The 24376-nt window shown below is 42.6% G+C and overlaps 1 protein-coding gene across 1 annotated transcript in view; it reads left to right on the top strand.

Annotated features, from left to right (window-relative positions):
* The window catches only part of LOC147706481 (alpha-2-macroglobulin-like protein 1), a 690635-nt gene that overhangs the window by 285475 nt on the left and 380784 nt on the right, over positions 1–24376 (top strand). The window contains exons 9-10 of the mRNA XM_086929617.1: positions 7940–8165; positions 23767–23896. Coding sequence (XP_086785743.1) covers positions 7940–8165; positions 23767–23896 — 356 coding nt within the window. The remainder of the gene's footprint in view (positions 1–7939; positions 8166–23766; positions 23897–24376) is intronic.

Genomic DNA, 24376 nt, shown 5'->3' with positions numbered 1-24376 from the left:
CTGTGGTCGAATTCAGTGATCAAGGCAAGTCTTCTTTTAGAGCTACCCGTCATTCCTACTTTGTTGTGGTCATACCGCATACATACGCTTACCTCCAGATTGGGATGGTACCTGTTACATCGCATTCCTTCTGCCACCCGTTTTTCTAGCCCCTCCTGATTATCACAGAAATACACATCTAGTAAAGAATAGACTCCGAAGAGATCTCCCGATTGTCGACTACACTGAAACGGCATGGGAGCAGTACACAGATTTCAATAAAGGATTCTTTTTCTTCACAGGCCCCGTCCAAAATAGTAAACTAATACGCAGATTAACTAGAACACTTGAAGCAGTAGTAAATGAAACTGCCTCCGCCCTAGGTAACTTAACAGAGGAGCAGTCCGCCATGCGGGTTGTTGTTCTTCAGAATCGTCTTGTTATTGACGTCATCTTGGCAGATAGAGGCGGAGCTTGTAAGGTCATCGGGTCAAGTTGCTGTGTTTTCATCCCAGAAAACGCGCCAACGGTATACCAAGCTATTACACGTCTTCATAAAATTGCAAATCTGATACATCAGAATCCAGGCACCTGGACTTGGTCCGGTTGGTTCTGGACAACGTTAACTGCTTGGGGATGGAAGATCCTATCCTTCCTAGGCATCGGCCTAGTCCTAGTATTCAGTTGCTGCCTGTGCCTACAGTGTGGGCCAGCGATTTGTGGACTGTGTGCCACATCATGCATTGAACATTCCAGTTTTCTCTCAAAACGGGAGAGGAAGAAAGAAGAGCAAATGATGTTACAAGAACAAACTGATCGATTCATGAGGATCGATATATCATGAAGGGTCCGTAGGGAACAAGGAGGGAATGAGGAAATATAAATTTTATGGTCAAGTTGTGTTCCCTAGCGTGTACCCCACCGACTCCATGTACCAGCTTAAAGTGCATGTAACTTCCCTCCTGTGCCAGCTATGAAGACGCAAATACATTTGCGTCCAACGTTAACATGTCCTCTTTCAGACCCACCCTGAATGGGTTGAATAGTCCGTTCCTAAGTATGCTATGCCAACGTCTTTTTGTGGTATACTTTACACGTTTTTCAGCTCTGGCAAAGTAGGCCCTGAATTCTGCCATCGAGCCTTTTTCTCCTGGCTTCTGACTCTGAAAGCCTCAGCCCAGGCTGTCTCTGTACCCGTGACCTCTGACTTACTTTCTGTGCGGCTCCCGGCGCTTAGCACAGCCTGCTGCCTGCTGCCTGCCAAGACTGACTTCAACCTTCGAATTATCTATTCCGCTCCTCGAGAATACATTCCTGCCTACTAGTTTAAGTAAACATCCCCCCAGCTGCAGAGCGAAGGGCCCGGCCTCGCTGTCTCTGTGCAAGTAATTCATAGCCCCTGTTACCATGGAAGGCCCATGCCCCTCGCATTCTCATGTAGACACTTAGGCGCTTATACACGCCCTCACAGTCAGTATAGAATAAGCTTCTGCCCCAGAGACCTTTCCGTTTAGATAATATGGTTCCCAAACATCAGATATCAGATATGATAGAAGTACGAGTTGATCTGACATGCCAGACTCCTGTCTCTTCCCGCCCGTGTAAATGTCAAGTCCCCCTGCGCCCTCCAGTTTCACGTCAATCACACGTCATGCAGCTGCGCGCGCATCCAAGCCTCAGATTTCTGCTGACATTACAAGATTTCTGCTTTGTGCCACCCACTTGTGACACCTACCTATGACGTTTCTAGCACACACCTCTATGTTCACGCCCAGTTCACGCCTTCTAATTACGTATCACTACCACGTGGATGCTGTTATCTTGTCTTTTCTCAGCTGTTACGCCTTCTGTATTGGTTTCTACAGTACGATTTAAGTATATAAGTTATGTACTGTCAATAAAATATGGCTCTATCCCTTCCTGAACCCCTGTGGTTGCAGGAACATGATATCCAGGTCTTGACCATTCCTTTTTAAGGAATAAAACCCCTAAGAACTCTAACATCACGGACTCTGCCTCTTTCTTTCCGTTTGAGTTATTATTGATTAAGTACTTACCTGCATAGAAATTAAGACGGTAAATCAAATATTTACCACACTCACCCTCACCCTCACACACAATTACACTCAAAGACCCTTACACACCCTCAATAACGTTCTCAAAAATCACACACACTAACACACTTTCACACCCTATCAGCATCACACATCATATCACAATCAATCACCCTTTTCAAACTCACTCACACTCACACTCTCTCACATTACACAAATGTCACAAAAAGACGTTAATATTTCACTTCTGTTCTTTTATTTTCCTCACAATAAAATACACTGACGATAATCTTCACAAAAGGTATTTACAACAGTTTAAGCTATTGCCATTATAAATTACAATAACTTTTATTTAAGTATTAATGATTTAAAAAATGTCATAACCATTGTTATTTGTAATATCAATACATCTAAGTCACGTAAATTCAAAACATTTGCATTACAAATACTGGTGCACAGACAAAATATCGACTCCAAAATATCGAATGGACAAAATATCGAGTTAAAAATATCGACAACAATAAAATATCGATAACAAAAATATCGTTGGTCAAAATATCGAATAAAATAATGATAAAAAAATATTGAGTACAAAAATATCGACTCAAAAAAATTGACAAGACAAAATATTGATAAATAGTCAAAGTAAAAAATATAGATAATATGTAGAAAAAAGGTAAAAAAATATATATATATTAATAGTAATATAAATAGTAGTTAATGTTTAGGAGCGGGATGTTGGGTTAATAGGGGATAAGGGTGGGGAGTAATTTAATAATAATTAATTAATTAATATATGTTTGTAAATATTTTAATTAATAATTAATTAGTAATTAATTAATATTAATTAGTTAATTAATTAATATAATTTTGAACATATTTTTAATTAGTAAATAATTGGTAATTAAATCATATTAATTAGTTAATTACATTAATTAGAGTAATTTATTGATATATATAATTTTTTGTTATTTTTAATTAATTAATTGGGAAAAAATAATATTAATTATTAAATTAAATAAATTACAGCTAATGTGCTAATATATTTACTTTATTGATATTGTTAATTAATACTTAATTGGTAATTAAATAATATTAATTATTTTGGGTAAATGAGTATTTTTAGGGTTCAGGGTCAGTTTTCAGTTTTTGGGTAAAGGGGTATTTTTAGGGTTCAGGGTCAGTTTTCAGTTTTTGGGTAAAGGGGTATTTTTATGGTACAGGGTCAATTTGGGGTTTTTGGGTAAAGGGGTATTTTTAGGGTTCAGGGTCAGTTTTCAGTTTTTGGGTAAAGGGGTATTTTTAGGGTTCAGGGTCAGTTTTCAGTTTTTGGGTGAAGGGGTATTTTTAGGGTTCAGGGTCAGTTTTCAGTTTTTGGGTAAAGGGGTATTTTTAGGGTTCAGGGTCAGTTTTCAGTTCTTGGGTAAAGGGGTATTTTTTGGGTTCACAGTCAGTTTTCAGTTTTTGGGTAAAAGGGTATTTTTAGGGTTCAGGGTCAGTTTGGGGTTTTTGGGTAAAGGGGTATTTTTAGGGTTATGGGTCAGTTTTCAGTTCTTGGGTAAAAGGGTATTCTTTGGGTTCAGGGTCAGTTTTCCCTACTGTTGCACCCACTGGAGTGGGAATAGTATTTTTTACACTTCTGGTATCGTACGGTAATATAATAGTATCTTATTTAAATATAGTAGGTTACTATATATATATGGTTTAACAAATAAGATTGTAATTTTTTTTTATTATTTTCATTTATTATTTAATTATTATAAGATAATTTAAGTATTTTTAAGTATATTTTAGTAATTAAATTTGAATATTAATTTAATTTAACACTGTTTTTAATAAAGTCGATATTTTTTACAACTATATTATTGTAAACGATATTTTGTACTCGATATTTTTGTACTTACCTGTTTGTAGATACAAACTCGATATTTTGACTGTCGATATTTTGTCCACGATATTTTTGCAAGTCGATATTTTGTCCCTCAATATTATTTCAGTGATCCACAAATACTATGAGTGTCACATTTGCAAAAGTTAAAAGTATTGGCATTGTAAATGACAAAACTATTAATTTCGCGATTTTCAAAACCAACACATAAATATAAAATGTGTCATTTACAAAACCAATAGCTCCAACTTTCCTACTGTGAGACCTATTGGCAACGCCAGTGCTTGTTCTTTTTTCTCTCTGCGTGCTCTTTCATCCATCAGGGGTGCATAAATGTTGTTAGCCTAAAGTGGATGTAATAGGGAAGCGGAGAATGGGTGAGGTCGGTTAGACACCATCGCACAGGCTCAGGATTGAGCCTGGCGGCTTATATATTGGAGGGGGTGGTCAAGACCAAGAGATCTCGAGTATAGGAGGGGTGGAAAAGACATGGTTTGGGGGCGCAAAAAAAGAAAACCAAAGATAATGACCAGGATAATAGGGAAGGGACCGGGCACTAGGCAACCGGCAACAGTTATAATGATAGAATGGCAAAGCTAAAAATTGTCTCGCTTAATATCTGTGGCCTTAACGATATTAATAAAAGACAGAAGGTCGCGGTGGGACTGCAACTAATGGAAGCTAACATCATTTGTATGCAGGAGACACATATTGAAGGCTCTCATCAATATTTGCTCAAAACGCTGGGGTATAAACTTATTATTGCTTCAACACAGGGTGTACGAACAAAGGGGATGGCGATCTTAGCAAAAGGGGGGGCTCCAATTCAGTAGAGCGCTGGCTGATAAATTTGGTAGATGTGCAATTGCTGAGTGCCAGTACAATAATGGGCTAAACAAGATGACACTCAGCACCATCTATGGTAGTGTCTGCGACGAACCAGAGATGCTGATTGACATTGACAATGAACTAACACACTGGCCCCTTCCCCTGATTGTATGCGGGGATTTCAACCTACATCTTCCAGGTGATTGGGCAATCGGTCCTGAATTCAAATACCAGGGTAGAAAACCAAGAGTCTTCCAGGCTCTGAAAGATATGTGCATAGTACATGGGCTAATAGATGGTTGGCAACATAATCATATAGGGGATTCTGGATTCACGTATTATTCTTATCCACACTCCTGACATGCACGCTTAGACTATATGTTAATGTCGACTCACTGAAATCTATGTGTACGATAGAAAAGCTCCCGCGTGTATTGTCGGACCATAATCCACTGATATTAAGCTTACTATGTACTCAAAATAATCACACGATTAAGACTTGGACGTCTGAGAGGGCTTTACTGAGGAGTGAAAACTGTTGTCAACATATGAGGGGATGGATTCCGGGCTTGATAGGGGACAACCTGGGTAGTGCGCCTATTGAGGTAGTTTGGGACACCCTGAAGGCGGGTATAAAAGGTGAGACACTGCAATTCTCAATTAGGTCAAACAAGGAAGGAAAACTCCATCTGGCAACACTACAACACAATCTGGGTAAAGCCGAAGAGGACCTGATTAAAGCAGTACAACAGGGCCAGGTGCTAGACAACGTTTTGGCTCAGGTAGCCATTGCTAGAAACCTCTTTTCAGAGATATTAGTTGAAAAAGCCATTGTCAAAGCATCGATATATAGAGAGAAAGTATACGAGTTAAGTGAACAGGTTGGGCATCAGTTGGCAGTCCGCACAAGAGAAGAGAGATCAGCTAGCATTATAAAAGAAATCCAGGACCCTATATTAAGTTTAAGATCTGAACCATCAGAAGTAAGGGCATCTTTTCAGAAATTTTACCATGATCTATATACAGAACCAGTAGCGGAGTTGGGGGTCCTTGATTCATATCTAGATGCAGTCCCAGGGATTAGATTTGAGAAGGAAGATCAAGATATGCTGGATGATTTACCTTACTGGGAGGAGATTCTCCTCTCTCTACACTCATTATCCAGCAGAAAGGCAGCAGGGCTGGACGGGATCCCGACAGAGTTCTATCCAAAATTTACAGACCAACTAAAAACAATAATGCTAGAACTCTTTATTCACATATTTCAGGGAGGGACCCCACCCGCCTCGTGGGCAGAAGCTAAGATTGTGTTTTTTTAAAAAAAAAGAATAAAAACCCTCTTGAATTAGGATCATACTGCCCTATTACACTGATTAACAGGGATTCTAAAATGTATTCTAAACTTTTAGCAGCTAGACTTGCACCAACTATAAACAAAATAGTGTCAAATTATCAACATGGGTTCATACCAGGAAGGTCAACAATTGACCATGTACAAAGGGTAATCTCTCTATTTTACTACACCGAGTCAACAGGAGATCCTATGGCGCTTATCCTGCTCGACTCGGAGAAGGCGTTTGATAGGGTCTCCTGGACATTTTTATGGGTTGCAATGTCGCATTGTGGAATTACTAATAGATTTATCAAGACTACTCAAAGGTTATACGACATGCCAAATGCTAGAGTTCTGGTCATTGGGCTTTTCTCAGAGAATTTTGCGATTTCTAGGGGGACCAGGCAAGGGTGCCCTTGCTCCCCTCTTCTTTTCGTGATATATAGATTGACCCATTCATCCGGTGGCTGGATAATCTTGTATCAATACCACCGATTCAAATACGTAATCATAAAACTAAAATCTTAGCATATGCCGATGACATTGCGCTTGTCACCAGTGATCCCAATAGAGCAATATTTGTGATAGAAGAAGAGGCGCATCGGTTTGGGCTAGTGTCGGGCTACAAACTAAATTCTAGCAAAACCCAGATTGTTCTCAACAACAAAATTTCGATGAGAGACTCAAGAGTGACAGAGGAGGCTGTATATTAATGTGCTAACATAAGTGCCAAAGTAGAAAATATCGTTAGCAATAATATGAACCTGCTGATATCACGTACTAAGAAAGAACTGGTTCGACTGAATAATCTACATCTGACTATCGGTGGTAGATGCAATGTTATTAAGAAGCTTTTTTGCCTCGATTTTTATATTTTCGGGCTATATGTCTCGAGTTCTCTCCCCAAGTTTTAAGAACTATAGATTCCATGTTTTCAAGTTTTATCTGGGGATACAAGAAACCCAGACGTGCCCTTAGATGGATTGTCCTACCAAAGGAAAGAGGGGGGCTAGCTTTGCCTAATTTTAAACTATATTATTGGGCCACTGTATTAAAATATTGTGTAAAACTGATTTATCATGATGCTATCAGTCAAACGATCCCGACCCCTCAAGAAATCATACTGGGAGAAGATTGTGCTGGCTGCCTTTGGCGGCATGCCAATGATAGTTATTTTAAGAAAGTTAAGTTCAAAATCATTACGGGTGTGTATAAAGTTTTGCTGTAATGTGCGGAAGCTCTTGGGGCTCAGGCGAAACTCATATTATACTCCAGTGAGCCATAATAATGATCTACCCGATATTTTCCAGGATAGTAGCATAAACAGATGGGTCTTGTCCGGAGTGGGGCAGTTGGGTTGTTTTTATACACCAGATGGCTTTAAGATGTTTGAAGATTTACATGTTGAATATAATATTAGCCACAGGGATTTTTTAAAGTTTTTACAGATTAGAGATTTTTTATCAAAGAAATGTGGCGGGCGGTGCAACTTCCAGAATAATCAACTTATCAATAATCTCTGTAAAATAAATGCACCCAAGATTGGGGAAATATACGAAGCCCTGAATTCAGGCTTTCCAGATGACATGGACAAACAGTCCTCTGTTTGGCAGGTCAAGCTGGGAGTTCAGCCTATAATCCCCCGCCTTGCCTATGAATTAGCCCAAACGTTGTTAATGTCTATAAAGCTATAAAATTGTGCATATAATGGTAAAATTGTGAATAAAAAGATTTTTTTTAAAAAAGAACTCTTGCTGCCTTGAACACACCTGCTTTATTGATTGTCCTCTCCTTCCAGAATCTGTTTGTCTGTCTTTTTTCAATATCCATAGTTGACCTAATTCTCTGCATTCTCAGTCCTTCAGGTCATCAGAACTTATCTTTCGCTCTCCCGGACACCATCACTGAGTGGAAGGCCATGGGCTTCTGCACTTCGAAGATCGGCTTTGGGCTCTCGCCTACAGTATCAATAACAGCCTTCAAGCCCTTCTTCATTGAGTTGGCTCTGCCCTACTCTGTTGTGCGAGGAGAGAAGTTTGGCCTTAAGGCCACTGTGTTCAACTACTTGGAATACTGTGTCAATGTAAGTTGTGGTGGGGAGAAGGACTAAGAGGTTAAAGGTGAGGTGCATGCTTCAGGCTAGACCGGCTGATCAGAAGGAACGAAAGCATGCATGGCTAGTGGCTAGCTTGGGGTGAGGGGAGAGGAGATAAGGATAAAGTCTGCAATCTGGGATTTCTGAAGTTAAGCTAAGTAGTGACACACCACTTACAAACTTACTCCAACAATGGAACCTCTTACCTTTCTTCACTTCACTTGACACTTATTTGCCCACTTCTACACCCAGCAGACTATTTACTAGCTCACTCATAAATTAATTCTACCCATTTATTTAGACAGGTAACAACCACCCAAATACAACACTATAGCATCTATCACAAGCATTCACTCATTTGACCATTTACTGCTTCACTGCATCAGTCAGTAGTCTACATTCACTGTCTCACTCATTCACGAAGACAATCACCCATTTCTTCAGCCAAACTTCAACTGAACACACACACCAGCAACCTATTACTCTGTGTCACAACTATTTACTGACTCACTCTTTCACCCAGCTACTCGCTAACCCACTGCTGAACTTCTATTCCCAGCAAACCTTTCAGAATCTCAACCACTTACATGCTGCTTTGGTCATCTGCTTAGTGCAGCCACTAACCACACACATAAACAAAACCACTTAATTTCTCCTAATGTGCACTTGGCGAATGAAGGCAGTGAAAAACCGGCCTGATTACTATGACCCTTTTCTATCCAATCACCTAACCACTGAGTCAAGTACTCAACCACTGCCTTATTTAAGGATCGGGAGACATACTTTGTCACTCTTTCTCCAGTAAAATCATTACCTACATCAACCAAAAGCCTACACTAATAGAAAATATATCCACTCCATCACATAACAATCCACTCACTGAACAACTGGCATACTCAAACTCACCAGCCTTTTCAGCAATCACCCATACACTTACACTTTAAACCATCCAATAAGCAGTGCACACTGTGGCCTTGCAGACCAAACCACACATTCATGTACACACCTCAACACCGATCAATCCCTGCTTTTCCGATCAATGTTGCATTCACACTCATGGACATATGCTCTATCATCCTTCTTCCATTTGTTCGATTTTGAGGTCACCCAGAACCATGAGTGTACGTCTCTCTGGTAATGTTATTTGCCTCTATGGAGCTCAGAGTAAGACCATACCTCATTTTTAGGTCCTCTCCTCCTGGAATCTTTAGTCTACTCAGGCCTATATGCTTTTGGATGCAGTAGGACATGGAGAGTCAAATGCAATCAAACAGAAACACTGAATAACCTTTTCTAACTTTACACAAATTCTACAAGGCAGTGGTGGCTGGTGAGATTTGAAAGTGGTGAGGCGAAAATAATTATTATACTGCACTGCAGCGAGCGTAGCGAGCAAGCCCGAATAACCTACAGAGGGTTCGGGGGGGTTATCCCCTGAGAAATGTTTTAAACAAGAGTGGACGATTGGTGCGTTTTCAAGCAAATTTGAGAATGCAGTTAGGTTAATAAAGCAATTGTTAAATGCCTTGCTATTTCCATGTCAAGCAGCATCACACCCCTGTACATCTCCCTTTATGTTCATTTCCTTGCTATGTCCCTGTCAAACACCAGCACAACCTTGTATGTCTCTCTTCTATGTTTATCGCCTTGCTATGTCCTTATCAAACAGAAGCAATGTCCTGCATATCTCTCTCTGTTCTGTTAATTACCTTGCTATTTCCCTAACAAGCAGCATCAAAGTCCTGTACATCTCTCTTCTATGTTCATCGCCTTGCTATGTCCCTATCAAACAGAAGCAATGTCCTGCATATCTCTCTCTGTTCTGTTTATTACCTTGCTATTTCCCTAACAAGCAGCACAGCCCTGTACATCTCTCCTTAATGTTCATCTACATGCCGCCTTGTAGTATATGTTTGCTATCCCATCCCGCCACGCATGCACTGTTTTGTTGTCCCCTCTTACCATGCTAATACGCGCGTATCCAGAACTACATAGTACTAAACACAGCAAAGGCATTTAATTTACGACTCTCTAGCATTCTTGCCTTTGATATGATGAGAACATGCATAGTTATTTTCACATAGAGGAAATGATAAAAAAACAGATTTAGCACAAGAGGAAGTGTTCAGGTCAACATACAATGTATGCCTCATGAATGGTGTGATGGCATGGACAGTAAAAAGATTGTTAAACAAAACATGCTTTAAGCTCTTCACAATAATCACCTTTTTCTAAGCATTTTATAAATACACTCAAAATGTGTTTTAATGCATCGTGTCTGTCAGCCGTTAATTTTACGAGTCTCTCATATCTCTAAGAGGCCTTCCATTCATATCTGCCCCTGATACAGTCAGGGCACAGCCATACACGTTTTCATCAGTGTACCATGTTATCAACCTAGGCAAATAAAAATGCACACACCTAGCAAGACTATTTGACGGTTGCCACAGAAAGAGGTAACACTGTATTTCTGAATTTGCAGTGCTCAAGCAAGAAGATAATTCTAAGACGCAGGTGTTCTGTAATGTAATGTGACGAGGATTTGTATAGCGCACTACCACCCTACGGGTATCTTGGCGCTAAGAGAATACCTTGATGTTATAGCATGCGAGATCAATCATTTTGAAAAGTACAGTAACCCAGTTAGAGAGGGCAGGGGGAGGGCAGACGAAATTAGAAGATGGAACAGTACCATTGCATCTTTATATAATTTCTCCCTCGTGAATAATCATGTCTTCTGTGTCTTTCTAAATTGCATTAAATTTTCACTTTGCCTGGTGTTGGATGGAAGCTCATTCCACAGTCGTGAGGCTACTAAGCTGAAAGCTCTTCCTCCTGTCCTAGCTCTTTTAAATCTTGGGTTGTTGACCAGATTTGCTGTTAGCGAGCGGAGATTTTTTGCAGGAGTATACCATGTAAAGTTTCTCCCCAGTGGGCTAGGGCCCAGGCCATATGCTGCCTTAAAAACAATGCAGAGCATTTTAAAATAGTTCTTCTGCTCTATTGGTAGCCAGTGGAGGTCTCTTTGAGCTAAGGAAGCTGAAGATCTACGCTGCCGATGTAAGGCCAGCTTTGCTGCTATTTTTTGAACTCTTTGAAGCTTCAGTATAATGGCATTCGGGGCCCCAAGACACAGGGAGTTGCAGTATTCCAACCTGCTCAAGATAACACTCCTCACCACTTGTATTCCGGCAGAGACTGGTTGTAGCAGGAGAATCTTGCGTGAAGCTTCAATCAGGGAGAAGCAAGTGCCGACTGTTTTGTTAATTTGTGAATCCAATTGAAGATTGTTGTCCATCAGCACCCCCAGATTGCGTACTGTTTTAATTGGCGTTAGCAGGCTATCTGTAGGGGTAAGCCGGAAGTCACCAGAAAGGGGACGAGCTATTTTGCTTGTGGTGCAGTAGACAACTTTTGTTTTGTCTCCATTAAATTGAAGAAAGTTGTTTCTGAGCCAATTCGTAGTGCTTTCCATGCACTGATGGAATATATCCATGGAAATTGCATTGTCTCCCTCCAGCAAAAACATGAGCTGAGTATCATCAGCATAATTGACCAGTTCTTATCAGTGAATTGGCAGCCACAAATCTGTAAAAACGCTTTTTTTCCCCAGGGCTCAGTTCAAGATGCAAACAGACTCGAGACATTCCATGCAAAAATGTTTCCCTCTCTCGAGCACTCACGGTGTCAGCGTTTACTGCAAGGCCAGAGAAATGTTTTTTCTCACGCCAGACGCAAGTGAGCAGCCAAGTAACAGCCTGACCTTTACTCGGTGACAAATTCAGGGGTTTATATGTGAGAAACAGCCACTTGCATTCATTGTGACTTGTTTAATCACACAGGGCCTCTACCGGTAATGCGGCTGTTGGAGATGGCTGCACCAAAAGCCTTCCTCGCCGCTACACAAATGAGCAGGAACAGGAAAGAGAGGCATGGCGCATTTTGATGCTGTTGCAGTTATCAGTCTGTATGAAAAACGGCGCATTGTTTCTTAGACACGGGACAAACAATCTTTTAATGGAACAACAATATTCAATCCACGTCATAAACCCTTGATTAGTCGATAACCACTATAACCAATGCCTTAACCATGAACGCGGTGTGACAGGGTCATACGTTCCCATGTCGGCCATATGTCAAAGAAAGACTTCCCCACAGAGAGCCGGAGCACGGCATGGCTTGCCATAACTGCTGCACGCGTATCCCCATCATCATTCAGTGGCATATACCCCCCAAACTCCCTCCTTCCCATGAGCTCCCCCCTCCGCTCCAGGCAGGCAGTGCATCATTTTCGAAAAACTGATGCTGAACGTACGGAGCATCTCCTTTCATGGAAGAGCAGGTTTCCTTTACCACGCTGCACTGAATACAGTTTCCTAAGAAACAGCAAGTCCCCGAAGGCACACCTGTTCAGTTGCGGCTCGCAATACACAGGGGGGTAAAACAAAAAATAAATAAAACTTACCGGACCGGCGGTGACTGGGACCCGCGCTGCCTCTGCTCCTAGACAGGAACAGCATTCTCCCTCGACCCTCCCCTCCCTTCCTGTAAGCCAATCACGACGACGCAATGGCAGCGTTGTGATTGGTGCGGAGTCCCGGACGGCGACTGCCGGGCACCTGTAGGGAGGCCATTTTCTCTATGTAGGGTGCATGCAGCCTACATAGAGAAAATGTAGAGTGCACATGACTGCTCTGGGCCCGACCAAGCAGTCAGGTCACACAGACCCACTCCACCCTGACCCGCCCGCCCTCAACCAGGCATACCCTCCCACCCATCCTCAACCAGGAATATCCTCCCGCTCGCCCACAATCAGGCATACCATTGCCTTCTGCTTTCTCGCATCACGAGAAGCAGAAAATAAAATGGTATTTAAAATACCATTTTTTTTTCTGCTTCTCGCACTGCGAGAAAGCAGTGGGCCGGTGCTCCAATGCCCTAATGGAGTGGCCGTCACTGCTACGAGGGTTCCGCAACACACAATCTGACTCTGTGGTGTGCGTGGCTCTTTGCCAATTATTTATTTATTTATTTATTTATTTAGTGTATTTATAGAGCGCAAGCCTGTCACCCAAAGGGCATCCTGGCGCTTGAACTTGAGCGACAGCACTACTCACTTACACAGCATTTTTAGGAAATAAGTGCGTTTTAAGAGCTTTCCTGAACGGAAGATAGTTGCTGTGGCTTCTCAAGGAGAGAGGCAGGGAGTTACAAAGTTTGGCCGCTGCCACACTTAATGAGCGGCCACCCATCCTGACTCTCTGGAACCTCGGGACTACCAACAGGTGCGCAGAAGAGGATCGAAGAAGTCGCGGGGCAGAGTACCAAGAGTACCAATTAGGCCAGTTAATGCATGTACAGAATACACTGTTTCTGGTTTCTTTTGTTGGTACGGCTGCCCAGTGTATTTGTTAGGCTAAGCTGATGACAGCCTGGAAAGTACTGGTGAAACCTTTGCTATTAATAACAGCTCTATGCTCTTGGCCCACATCGAAAATCCCAGCTTGCCAGGCTCTCTGAAAGACGAGTGGAGTTGCTACCGAGTCAGTTCCTCCAAAATGGCACTCAGGCTGAAGCAGGGCTAAAATAAATGCATTCTCATTAGTGGGATAGCAATTGTTCTCTGTACCCAAATACAGGAAAGGATAAGGTCCCGCCTTTCATTTGGGCCTTTTGCCTCTGATTCCTGCATAATGGATGCTGTCTCAATCTTTAGCCTCTCTTGGGAAACCAGAACTTGAATCCTGCCATGCAAAACCAGGTGCAGTCTCCCAGACTCTTCACGATTCTCCTTTAAGGGATCTTCATTATTATTATGTTTCTTATATAGCGCCTGAATCGACCCCCGAAGGGGTATCTCCGCGCTTGCCTTGGGAACCCGTCCTGGCTTTTCCCTGTGAGATAGCCCCTACAGGGCATAACCAAGGTGAAAGCCAGGCATCCCGCCGCGGGGGGGCCGTTGTGGAGATTAAGCAAGCTTAATGCCCAGAGTTGCAGAGTGTGAACCCATGATTAGGTCAGGCACCGAAGCGAGAATTATCGAGTCCATGGACATTTGAGCTCAAGACCCTGCCGGGTCGGGAATTGAACCCTGGTCCCGGGTCTGATCTCTGCTTCAGGGTCTGCCTGCTCTAACCAGTGAGCCACACTTCATTGACAGCCATAAAGCATAAGGGTCCTGTACCTATAGAATTCTGAACACTTACCTAAATCCATTTGAATATAAAAATGTTTCCTAAAAACGTCACATTTATTAGGATTTTTTTTTAGAAGCCTATTGACCGATAAGGCTCGCCCTATTTTGTTTATTTTTTTAATTTATTCAAATCTAAAGTTCATTTCAAAGTCCCTTCTGTAAAAACTGATTGTAAAAAGTTTTTTTCACAAACCTATTGTAACAGTCGAAGAAAAGAAAACGGGTAGTGTGGCCAGTAGGCTGCATCCTGTGAAGATTGTAAACCTAGACTGTGTCACCAATATCCTTTAATGCCCTGTAGTGGGAGATCCAGGATCCTGTTTGAACCTTGATTACGAGTGGGTCGATAATTTCAAACCCTTTCATAAACCCATGTTTGCCCAGAAGTCAGAATTATAAATTGGGTTTTATTTACAACATATGGGGCCAGATGTAGGAAACCAAATACCAGTTGGTTACGGCCAATTTCGGCCGTTACCGACCGGTATTTAGTTTTTGATATGGAGGGGGCCTAAAATTTACAGAATCGGTAAATTTACCGAATCGGTAAATTTACCGATTCTGTAAAATACCGAATCTGTAAATTTACCGAATCGGTAAATCTAGATGTAGGTGGCACTGAAAACAGTGCCACAGGCCCTTAAGAATTCGTTATTTACCACCAAATACTATTTTGTGGTAAATAACAAATTCCTGTGTACATGCACATCTGTGCATGTACACCTGTGCCATGTAGCACAAATACATGCCCTAAGGCAGAGGTCTTCAAACTTTTTGATGCCGAGACCCCCTTGTAAAACCTTTTTAGGCGTAAGGACCCCCTTACGACAAAAGATTCTAGAAACTGGTACTCCTCATCATCAACAACTATCGACAACCATAAATGCGCCTGTTAGACCTCATCACATCCATCCATCCATCATTCATCCACCCACGCTTTCACACATCCATCCACCCTTTCATCCTTCCATCCATACGTCCATCCTTTACCTATCCACCCATCTATTCATCCACCCACCTTTTCACACATCCATCCATCCATCATTCATCCATGCAACCTTTTACCCATCCATCCATACATCCATCCTTCATCCATCCACCCTTTCATCCTTCCATCCATACATCCACCATTTCACCTATCCATCCTTCATCCATCCACCCTTTCATCCATCCAGCCACCCATCATTCATCCCCCCACCTTTTCACACATCCATCCATGCATCCATCATTCATCCATGCAACCTTTTATCCACCCATACATCCATCCTTCATCCATCTACCTTTTTGTCCTTCCATCCATACATACATCCTTCATCCATCCACCCTTTCATCCATCCATCCTTCATCCATCCACCTACCCATTCATCCATCCATCCATCCATCCATCCACCCATCATTCATCCCCCACCTTTTCACACATCCATCCATACATCCTTCATCCATCCACCCTTTCATCCATCCATCCACCCACCCTTCATCCTTCCATCCACCCATACATCCATCCTTCATCCATCTACCTTTTTGTCCTTCCATCCATACATACATCCTTCATCCATCCACCCTTTCATCCATCCATCCTTCATCCATCCACCTACCCTTTCATCCATCCATCCATCCATCCACCCACCCCATCCACCCATCATTCATCCCCCACCTTTTCACACATCCATCCATACATCCTTCATCCATCCACCCTTTCATCCATCCATCCACCCACCTTTTCACACATCCATCCATCCTTCATCCATCCATCCATCCACCCTTTCATCTTTACATCCATCCACTCATCATTCACCCACCCACCCTTTCATCCATCCATCCACCCACCTTTTCACACATCCATCTATTCATCCTTACATCCACCCATCCATCCTTCATCCTTCCTTCCATCCATCCATCCATCCACCCACCCTTCATCCTTCCATCCACACATACATTCATCCTTCATCCACCCACCTTTTCTGTGCCTCTCTCATGGGGGTGGGGTCAGTATCTCTCTGTGTCTTCTTCCTTCTTCCTCTCTCATGGGAGGGCATCTCTGTGCTTCCCTGCTTGGGGGGGGGGTGGGGGGGGGCAGACAGGCTGTATAAACACCTCACGGTGAAGAACAGTTTCAGGCACATTTCTCCTGCACAGGCGCCAGGTATGTGGGACTTGAACCAATGACTGTAATGTCCTTCTGCTGTTTGCTATGTGTGTTTGTAAAGCGCTCTGATACCTACGGGTTAAGCTAGCGCTATATAAAACGTTAAAAATAAAAATAAACCCCACAGCTAAGTCCATTGATTGAACTCAAAGGGCTACAGCCTCCTCCCCCAGACAACCCCCCCCCCACCCCACTCCCCAGCACGTGTAAGTGAGCCCGGCTGAAACAGCTTCGGGACACACAGAAAGGCACACCCGAGTACTTCACAGGTCTTCAGAAGACCTTTACTTGTTAATGAGGCGTGAATTAGGCCTCCACCGTGATCACCCGGCCTCAATCAGCCTGACGCCAGGAACTGCTGCACGCTCCAACAGAATCTGCGACCCCCTTCCCAGGACTCCACGACCCCCCTGGGGGTCGCGCCCCACAGATTGAAGACCTCTGCCCTAAGGGCATGTATGTGTGTCACATGGCACACAAGCGAGAATCAGGGGTGCAACAGGGTGTAAAAGTGACACCCTGTCCCCCTTGACAATTCGGTAATTTTACCTCAAGGCCCATAGGGATCAATAGCAATTACCGAATCGGTAAATACCGATTCGGTAATTACCGAATCGGTAAATACCGATTCGGTAATTACCGAATCATACAGATTCTGTAAAAATTACCAAATTATTTCCTACATCTCATTTACCTAATCTAGAATTTCGAATCGGTAAAATTCGGTATTCTAGATTCGGTAAATAAGATTTACCTACATCGGGCCCCTGGTAATTGTCCAGTGTGCTAAAGTATCTCACCCTTTGTTGAATTTCAGCTGGTCAAACTTGGTGGAATTTAACAGGGAGATAGTGTAGGTATTTCCCGTCCCATGTAGATTTTGGTGTGATAAACCCTAAACTCTGCATGGTATTACCCAGAAACTCGTAATAGGTGTTTTTTACTGCACCAGATAAATAGCATACACAACGGTATTGTTATTTATGTAATACAATGAAAAAAAGCACTTACGTTTCGAAAAACTCGTAATCTGGGCCTTAGTAGTTAAAATACACTTCCAGAGCTTCCTTTGTGGTGGATAGAAGGTGTCAGTTGTGGAGTCTGAGTTAAGGCCACTTTGCATACCTTTGTGTTGTGTAGTAAACATACAAGGACTGCAAGGCAGCGCATAGCTATACCTTGCATTACTTTATATAAGGAAGGCGTTCCATTAGTCGAGCATGTGTGTCCCCATGTCTCCACTTATGGATTTTGACGCAATCCCAGATTTACTAAGGGGAATATTCCTGGGATTGCACCAAAAAAGCTGCACCTACCAGTAGAAGGCATAACATTTCGCCATGTTACGTCCTCTTTTTATGCGTGCTGCATTCTGCAGCATGCATAGACAGAAGAAAAGGTCTCTCAGGATTGTTTTTGTGCAGGAAGGTGTCGCTTCCAGCACAAAAATAATCCTGCCTGGAACGCAGGCACCCTTGCGTCTTGGCACAAGGGTGCCTTCGTTGCCGCAAGGCAGCACAAAGTGAGCGAACATTAGGAGGCAGCAGAAATGTGTGATATCTTAGTAGAGACGGTATATTTCTGCTGTTTCGCTTTCATGCAACGCAGTGCAGCGTAGCAACTTTGCTTGCTGCCCTGCATTGCGTGAAATGTTCGGAAATATGCCCCCCACTGAGTTAGAAGGATTGGTGAAGGGTTTTGCAGAAATCGATTCATTTACACGGAATATTGTATGCTTCCCAATCTTGATGAAAATACCAGGCTTGAGGGTCACTACTACTGCAGCCAAAGCTCATGATAATTTTCCGGCCGGAAATACCACCTGCAAAAATCTTTTTTGGCTCTGCTACATGCAGTAAAATTGGGTGAGGAAAAACCAACCGCGTCCTAATATTTTGGAACGTAATTAACAGCATGCTTTCATTTTTCTCTGCATTACTAGTAGTCAGGGCCTACATCTTCAAACTTGTTTCCCTTCACTCTCTATTTTCCTCTCCTGCGACATTGGCATTCAGAATAAGGTGCTAATACCTAAAGATATGCAGTTCCTCTTTTCTCAGTGCCAGAGAGACAAAAATTCAAAAAATCAATAAACCAAGCCACCCCTGTTAGAAAAGTGCAAACTGGGTGGCTACGAGGGTGATTGAGAGAGGAGGAGGAATTCCTTCTTGTCAGAACTAGGGTCCTCACACACCCAGCAGGTTGTCATGCTTCATCATATGGGCCTGCTCCTCGTCGGGTCGGCGCTGCAATACCCAGCGGGCACCCGTGAAGGGGCTCTTTTGTGGGGATCTTTTGTTCCTCGCCATATGATACAGTGGGGTTGAGGGGCCTAGAGTGTGTAACTGTAGTGAAAAAAGGTGACTAAAAAAGGTAGGATGGTCCAAATAAGACTTATTCTGGCTGGCTATCCACCTCATTAAAAACAAACAGTGGCAGCTTTCTGACATGATGGCTCAGTAAGCTATGCTCAACTCTAGAGGTCAACCTGTTTCATGCCTGCAGGTCAGTTAGATCCGTGGCAATTCTTTAGGACCTATTGAGTGAATCTATCTACACAAAATGGTGGAGGTGAGTTCTACCTACCACACGTTTGCACCACAAATCAAGTTTCCTGTCATGTCATGAATGGACTTTTTCGGTGCCGATGAAGAGGAGTTGGTGACTCTGCCAATTTACTCAGTGGATTGGACACCATGGTTCAGGTGTCTTCATACCCCGCCGGACACTGATTGAAGTGATACTCTTACGACAGATATGTCGCTTCATGACACAATGGAAAACTTGACCCGTGGTGCGAACACGTGCTGGTAGAACTCACCTCCACCACTTTGTGTAGATAGATTTGCTACAGAAAGAATTACCCCCCTCACAAGAACTCTGTGATAAAATCTCAGGGCCGATTCACAGAACTAACTTAAAACAAAATCCTAAACTTACTACTTTTGGTATTCACAGAAGGCATTTAGTAGTAGTATTTTGTCTTAAGTCTGTCTTAAGTCTGTCTTAAGTCTGTCCTAAGTGTGCCTTAACTCTGTCTTAAGTCTGTCCCACTACTTTTGATATTCAGAGAAGGCATTTAGTAGTAGTAAAGTTAGGATTATGACTTAAGTTTGACCTAAATTTGACTTAAGACCGACTTAAGACAGACTTAAGACAGTCTTAAGACAGTCTTAAGACAAACTTAAGACAAACTTATGACAGTCTTAAGACAGACTTAAGACAAACGTAGGACAGACTTTAGACAGACTTAAGACAGACTTAAGGCAAAATCCTAACTTTACTACTACTAAATTCCTTCTGTGAATACCAGAAATAGTAAGTTTAGGATTTTGTCTTAAGTTAGTTCTGTGAATCGGGCCGACATTGTTCTTCGAAGAAAAAATCCCCAAAATCCAAAAGGATATCTTAATGGCCCCTCCCCAGGACTTGGATGCCAGCCCTGAGCGGGTCCCCGTGGCCTCTGCCCACGCTATTCGAACTTTTGAATGAGTCTCACTAGAACAGACTCGCGAGGCAATAAGAGCATGCAAATCAGGCTCATCCTTGGATGCCTGCCCCCCAATGAGTCTCCACAAAATCATAGATACAGTTAATCCAACCATAAATCAGATAGTTTACTCCTCCCTCAGCTCAGGCATAGTTCCAGATGAATGGAAGCTTGCACTGGTAAAACCTCTGAAAAAGAAACAAAACATCCACCCCTCTGTTCTCTTAAACCTCCGCCCCATTTCCCTACTCCCATTTCTAGACAAAGTCAAGGAAACATTTGTTCATAAAGAACTAAGCAAATTCATTGAAGACAATAATATCCTTCACCCTCAAAATCTGGCTTTCGCCCCAGACATTCCACGGAATCGGTCCTCCTGGAAATAACTGATGCACTAAAAACTATAGCCGACAACGGCAAGAACGTTGTTCTGATCCTACTAGACTTGTCGGCCGTGTTCGATACCATCTCGCACAGCCTCCTCCAGAAGCGACTCAAATGCAGATGGGGTCTCTGGTACCGCCCTGGATTGGATAAAATCATTCCTCACCAACCGCAGACAAGCAGTTACCCTCGGCACTTTCCTCTCGGAGGAACGCAACATAACAACAGGAGTTCCACATGGCTCATCCTTGAGCCCACTGTTGTTTAAAGTATATATGAACCACTCATCTCCCTGATAGGATCCTTTGGGATTGAAGTTACATCCTACGCAGACGATACCCAATTGATCCTTTCTCTGGATAACAATTCCATAGAGACCAAACTTAACTTTAAACACTGCTTAGCCGCAGTCATCCAGTGGATGAGGGACAACCACCTGAGATGCAACACCGACAAAACTGAAATTCTCCCTATAGGGAAAGATGTCCTATTCCAGCCATGAAATGGTGGCCTGAGGGAACCTCACCCCCGCCAAACACAGTCAAGGTAGCCAAAAATTTAGGAGTACAATTTGACACTGCACTCTCCCTCCTTCCACATGCCACGGCCGTAGCAAGGACCTAATTTAGCCTTATTAAATCATTAAAAAATGTCCAAGGTCGAACGAGACCCTCAAGGGGGTGACATTGAACTAAAACTATCCCAAACAGAGGCTATGCTCATTGGGAAATTCGACACGGCGGTGTCAGGTTTGAATGAGATCTCAGAACTGTACAAATTATAAACAAGTCCCATCCTCGAATTGTTTTCTGTATGGGCTAAGCTCGGGAAACCCTGTGCAGTCAAGAAGGTGTCTCCATTATGAGAATATAGGGTTTCCAGTATTAGAACTGCATTTCCCATGACTCTTCTCTGCGGTTCTGGAGGGGGTGTTGGTGGTGCATGGACGCGTGCATTGGAGTCCACACGAGATAGGGAAACATGACTATCGCCCATTTTTTATGCTTGCATGCTTTTTGCGATTTGAGAGTGCGACTTTTGCCCTTGAAGGCTTGTGGCGGTTCGAGAATGTGGCTTTGATTGAAGTTAGGACGTTGCGCCTTGGAGTTACGCGTGTGTTACATCTTTGGACTTCAATGGCCAGGATGCCTGTTAAAAGCGGTTTATTAGGGTTGTATTTTCTTCACCCTTATATTCTTTCTGCAGAATTGTCTCCCATTTGGTCTTAGGAGTGTTGATCGTAGGTTTCAAAACATTTCTCAGATCAAAACATCATAGAGTCCTGTTAATAGTTTCTAATAACTGCTCCACTGTAGAGTATGTTGTTTTTCGCAAACACGTGTAGCACAATGCTTCAGCTGATAATATCAGAGTTGGTTCTTGTGTAACTCAAATTCAAGTGCAGTTAAGGAAATGTTTTAAATGTGCCCTCTGTTTATACATCACGCAATATGTTAATCCCTTTTGGATCCAGTGGGCCCAATGGAAGGGCTATGCACTATTCATATAGAGAAGATGTTCCAAGTGGGTGCCTGCATGAGATCCTGGTTTCCTATGAGTAGGCGTCTATATGTCTGATGCTCCGACAGTGATAGGGCTCTGTAGGTCTCTAACATCTTTATGACCTCTGTAGTGTATCTGTATCCCAGTGACTCCTTTTTGTGTGCTTGTTTCAGTTGGAATCCACCATAAGTCTCAAGGTCTTTGGTATATTTGTATGCTATTTGTATTATGTGGTGTGCTTCATAGTAAAGGTCTACGTTTGGTAGCCTAAGACCACCAGAAGCGGTTACGTGGAGTTCAGCCGAAGCAATGAATGGACATTGTTCTTCCCAAATATATTTCTTTATTGAGTTGTCTGTACCTCAAAGTTGTGACGTGGTAATCAAACCAAAGATGTCGGTGCCATTAAACCTTAACTGTTTGTACCCGTCCCCAGAGGGATTGCTGTAGCATCCCAGCATTGAGCATCTCCTTGCAATCGGTCTTAGAGTCAATATGTTGTCCGGACCCATGTGGGTGAGTTTATGGGGGAGCCGCTTGAATAGCAGGTACTGAATGGACTCGTGAGTGGTCCTGGCAGTTATGGGCATGGCTTCACATTGTTTATCAATTTTCTAATTTTACCAAGCACAGTAATATGTTTTTTGATATTTACTGGGTTATAGGACGACTAAAATAGTGCTTTTGGAGACGAGTGACTTGGGGGTGATTTCCCAGGGCTTTCTTGAAATGCCAAAAGGAAATTTCTGCTTTTGAGGATTTTAATAGTAATTGAAACGACTACTCTCTATCTGCTCCGTGTGGAAGCTATTAAGATTCAAAGAAATATTACAGACCAAGCCTTGTGTGCTTGAGTTAAGACTTATTCCATGAAAACTACTGTCATAGTTGTAACTTTTAGAGTTCAGTTAATGATGTTAAGGTGCTGTTTATTTGTCTATCTCTTTAAATTTGACCGTTAAATCAATTTCTGGGGGGAGTGGTGGATGTTAGCAGCCATTATCGCAGCAGACTACAAACCCCCCCACTCCCCACCCTCCCAAAGCTGGGATTTTGATGCAGCCAATATTTACTTAATTTGCCTCAATTAGTGTATAGTTATGCTTCTTCCAAAATGTTTGCTATCTATTTAAGTACAGACTTTAAGGTTCTCAGTCTTCATGTACTACTGTGTCTTCACTTTATTTTGTTTATTTTCTACTTTACTCTGACCTTCGATGAAGATGTATTTGGCAAATGTTATTTTAAACTCCTCTATTTTCTGGAAAAGTGCTTTTGAAACCCACATTTTTAATGCTAAGTTAGCGGAGACAGAAAAAATGCACCTATGGAGCATTCTACCATTCCCAGCCTGTCTTTAGCAGTTGAATCTGCTCATTTGCACTGCCTCTTTTACAGCTAAGGACCTTTATCACTCGATTCAGAGGATGGTCCTCAGACTGTCTGTAGCTACTAGGCCCACAAAAAACTTTGCTGAACATTTCTCTCAAGACTGTCGTTTTTTCACACTAAGGTTGAAGCTTCCACTAAAGTAGTGCGTAGGCGAGAAAGGGTGTGGGTCCATGGTGGAATCTGTGAATGACCTTTTGGAGGGGAAATATTTAGTGCAAAGGGCATATCATGGATTTTCAGAAGTCTTGTTTGCCTTAAAAGAGATAGTAGCAGGAGTGCCTCGGAAGGGAGTACATGCAGTCCCACCTTTAGAAGTGTCTGACTCTCCCTTCTCCTCGACTGACATGCTAAGCATGCCCACTGAGCAAGGCTCCTGGTAGAGCGCAGAAAATGTGAGTGCACACATTACCCATAGACTTGTGTATGCTGATTTGTCTTTTTCTGCACACTAACAGCACTCTCCCTCTCTCCTTTGCAGATCAGTGCTGTTCTAGCACCACCCCAGGGTGATTTCCAGATCTTACTTTGCTTTGACTGCGAGTACACTGCCTATCTGTGCAGCCAGGACTCGGTGACCTTCTTCTGGAATGTGCAACCATCTATCATAGGTAATAGAATCCAGCCTCAGAACATTTTGCAGATATAAGGCAACAGAGAAGTGGTTGGATGGGTGGAAAAGGTTGTGAGGTCACGATGCCCGCCGCAGCCTGAGCTAGAGAGACTGTCATTTCACACCTAGCAGAGATTTCCATATCTTTATGTATCTTACATTGGCAGAGTTCCTACTACCCTCTTCCTGTTTAGAGAGTATGGGCAAATGATATAGATTCTTTCTCTCTTTTAGAAAGTGAGCCAGTGAGATGGCCCATCAGCAGAGGTGCCTGCTAAAAAGATTTGCATTTAACCTTTGGGTCCCAAGTTAAAAAAACCACAGGGACAGACTCACCCTAGCGTAGTTAAGATATCGAGTAAGTAAGGGCTATTCTGTTGGGTACCAGTGTAACACTTTATCTAAATTATTCAATGGGTTTTCAGTTTGTGATGTGCAGCTTATGAATTAATAATGCAATATCAATGACTTGATGAAC

The sequence above is a fragment of the Lissotriton vulgaris genome, chromosome 7 (assembly GCF_964263255.1).
Source record: "Lissotriton vulgaris chromosome 7, aLisVul1.2, whole genome shotgun sequence".
Lineage (NCBI taxonomy): Eukaryota > Metazoa > Chordata > Amphibia > Caudata > Salamandridae > Lissotriton > Lissotriton vulgaris.
The sequence above is the reverse complement of the archived record's forward strand: the minus strand, read 5'-3'. Positions and strand labels throughout refer to the sequence as shown.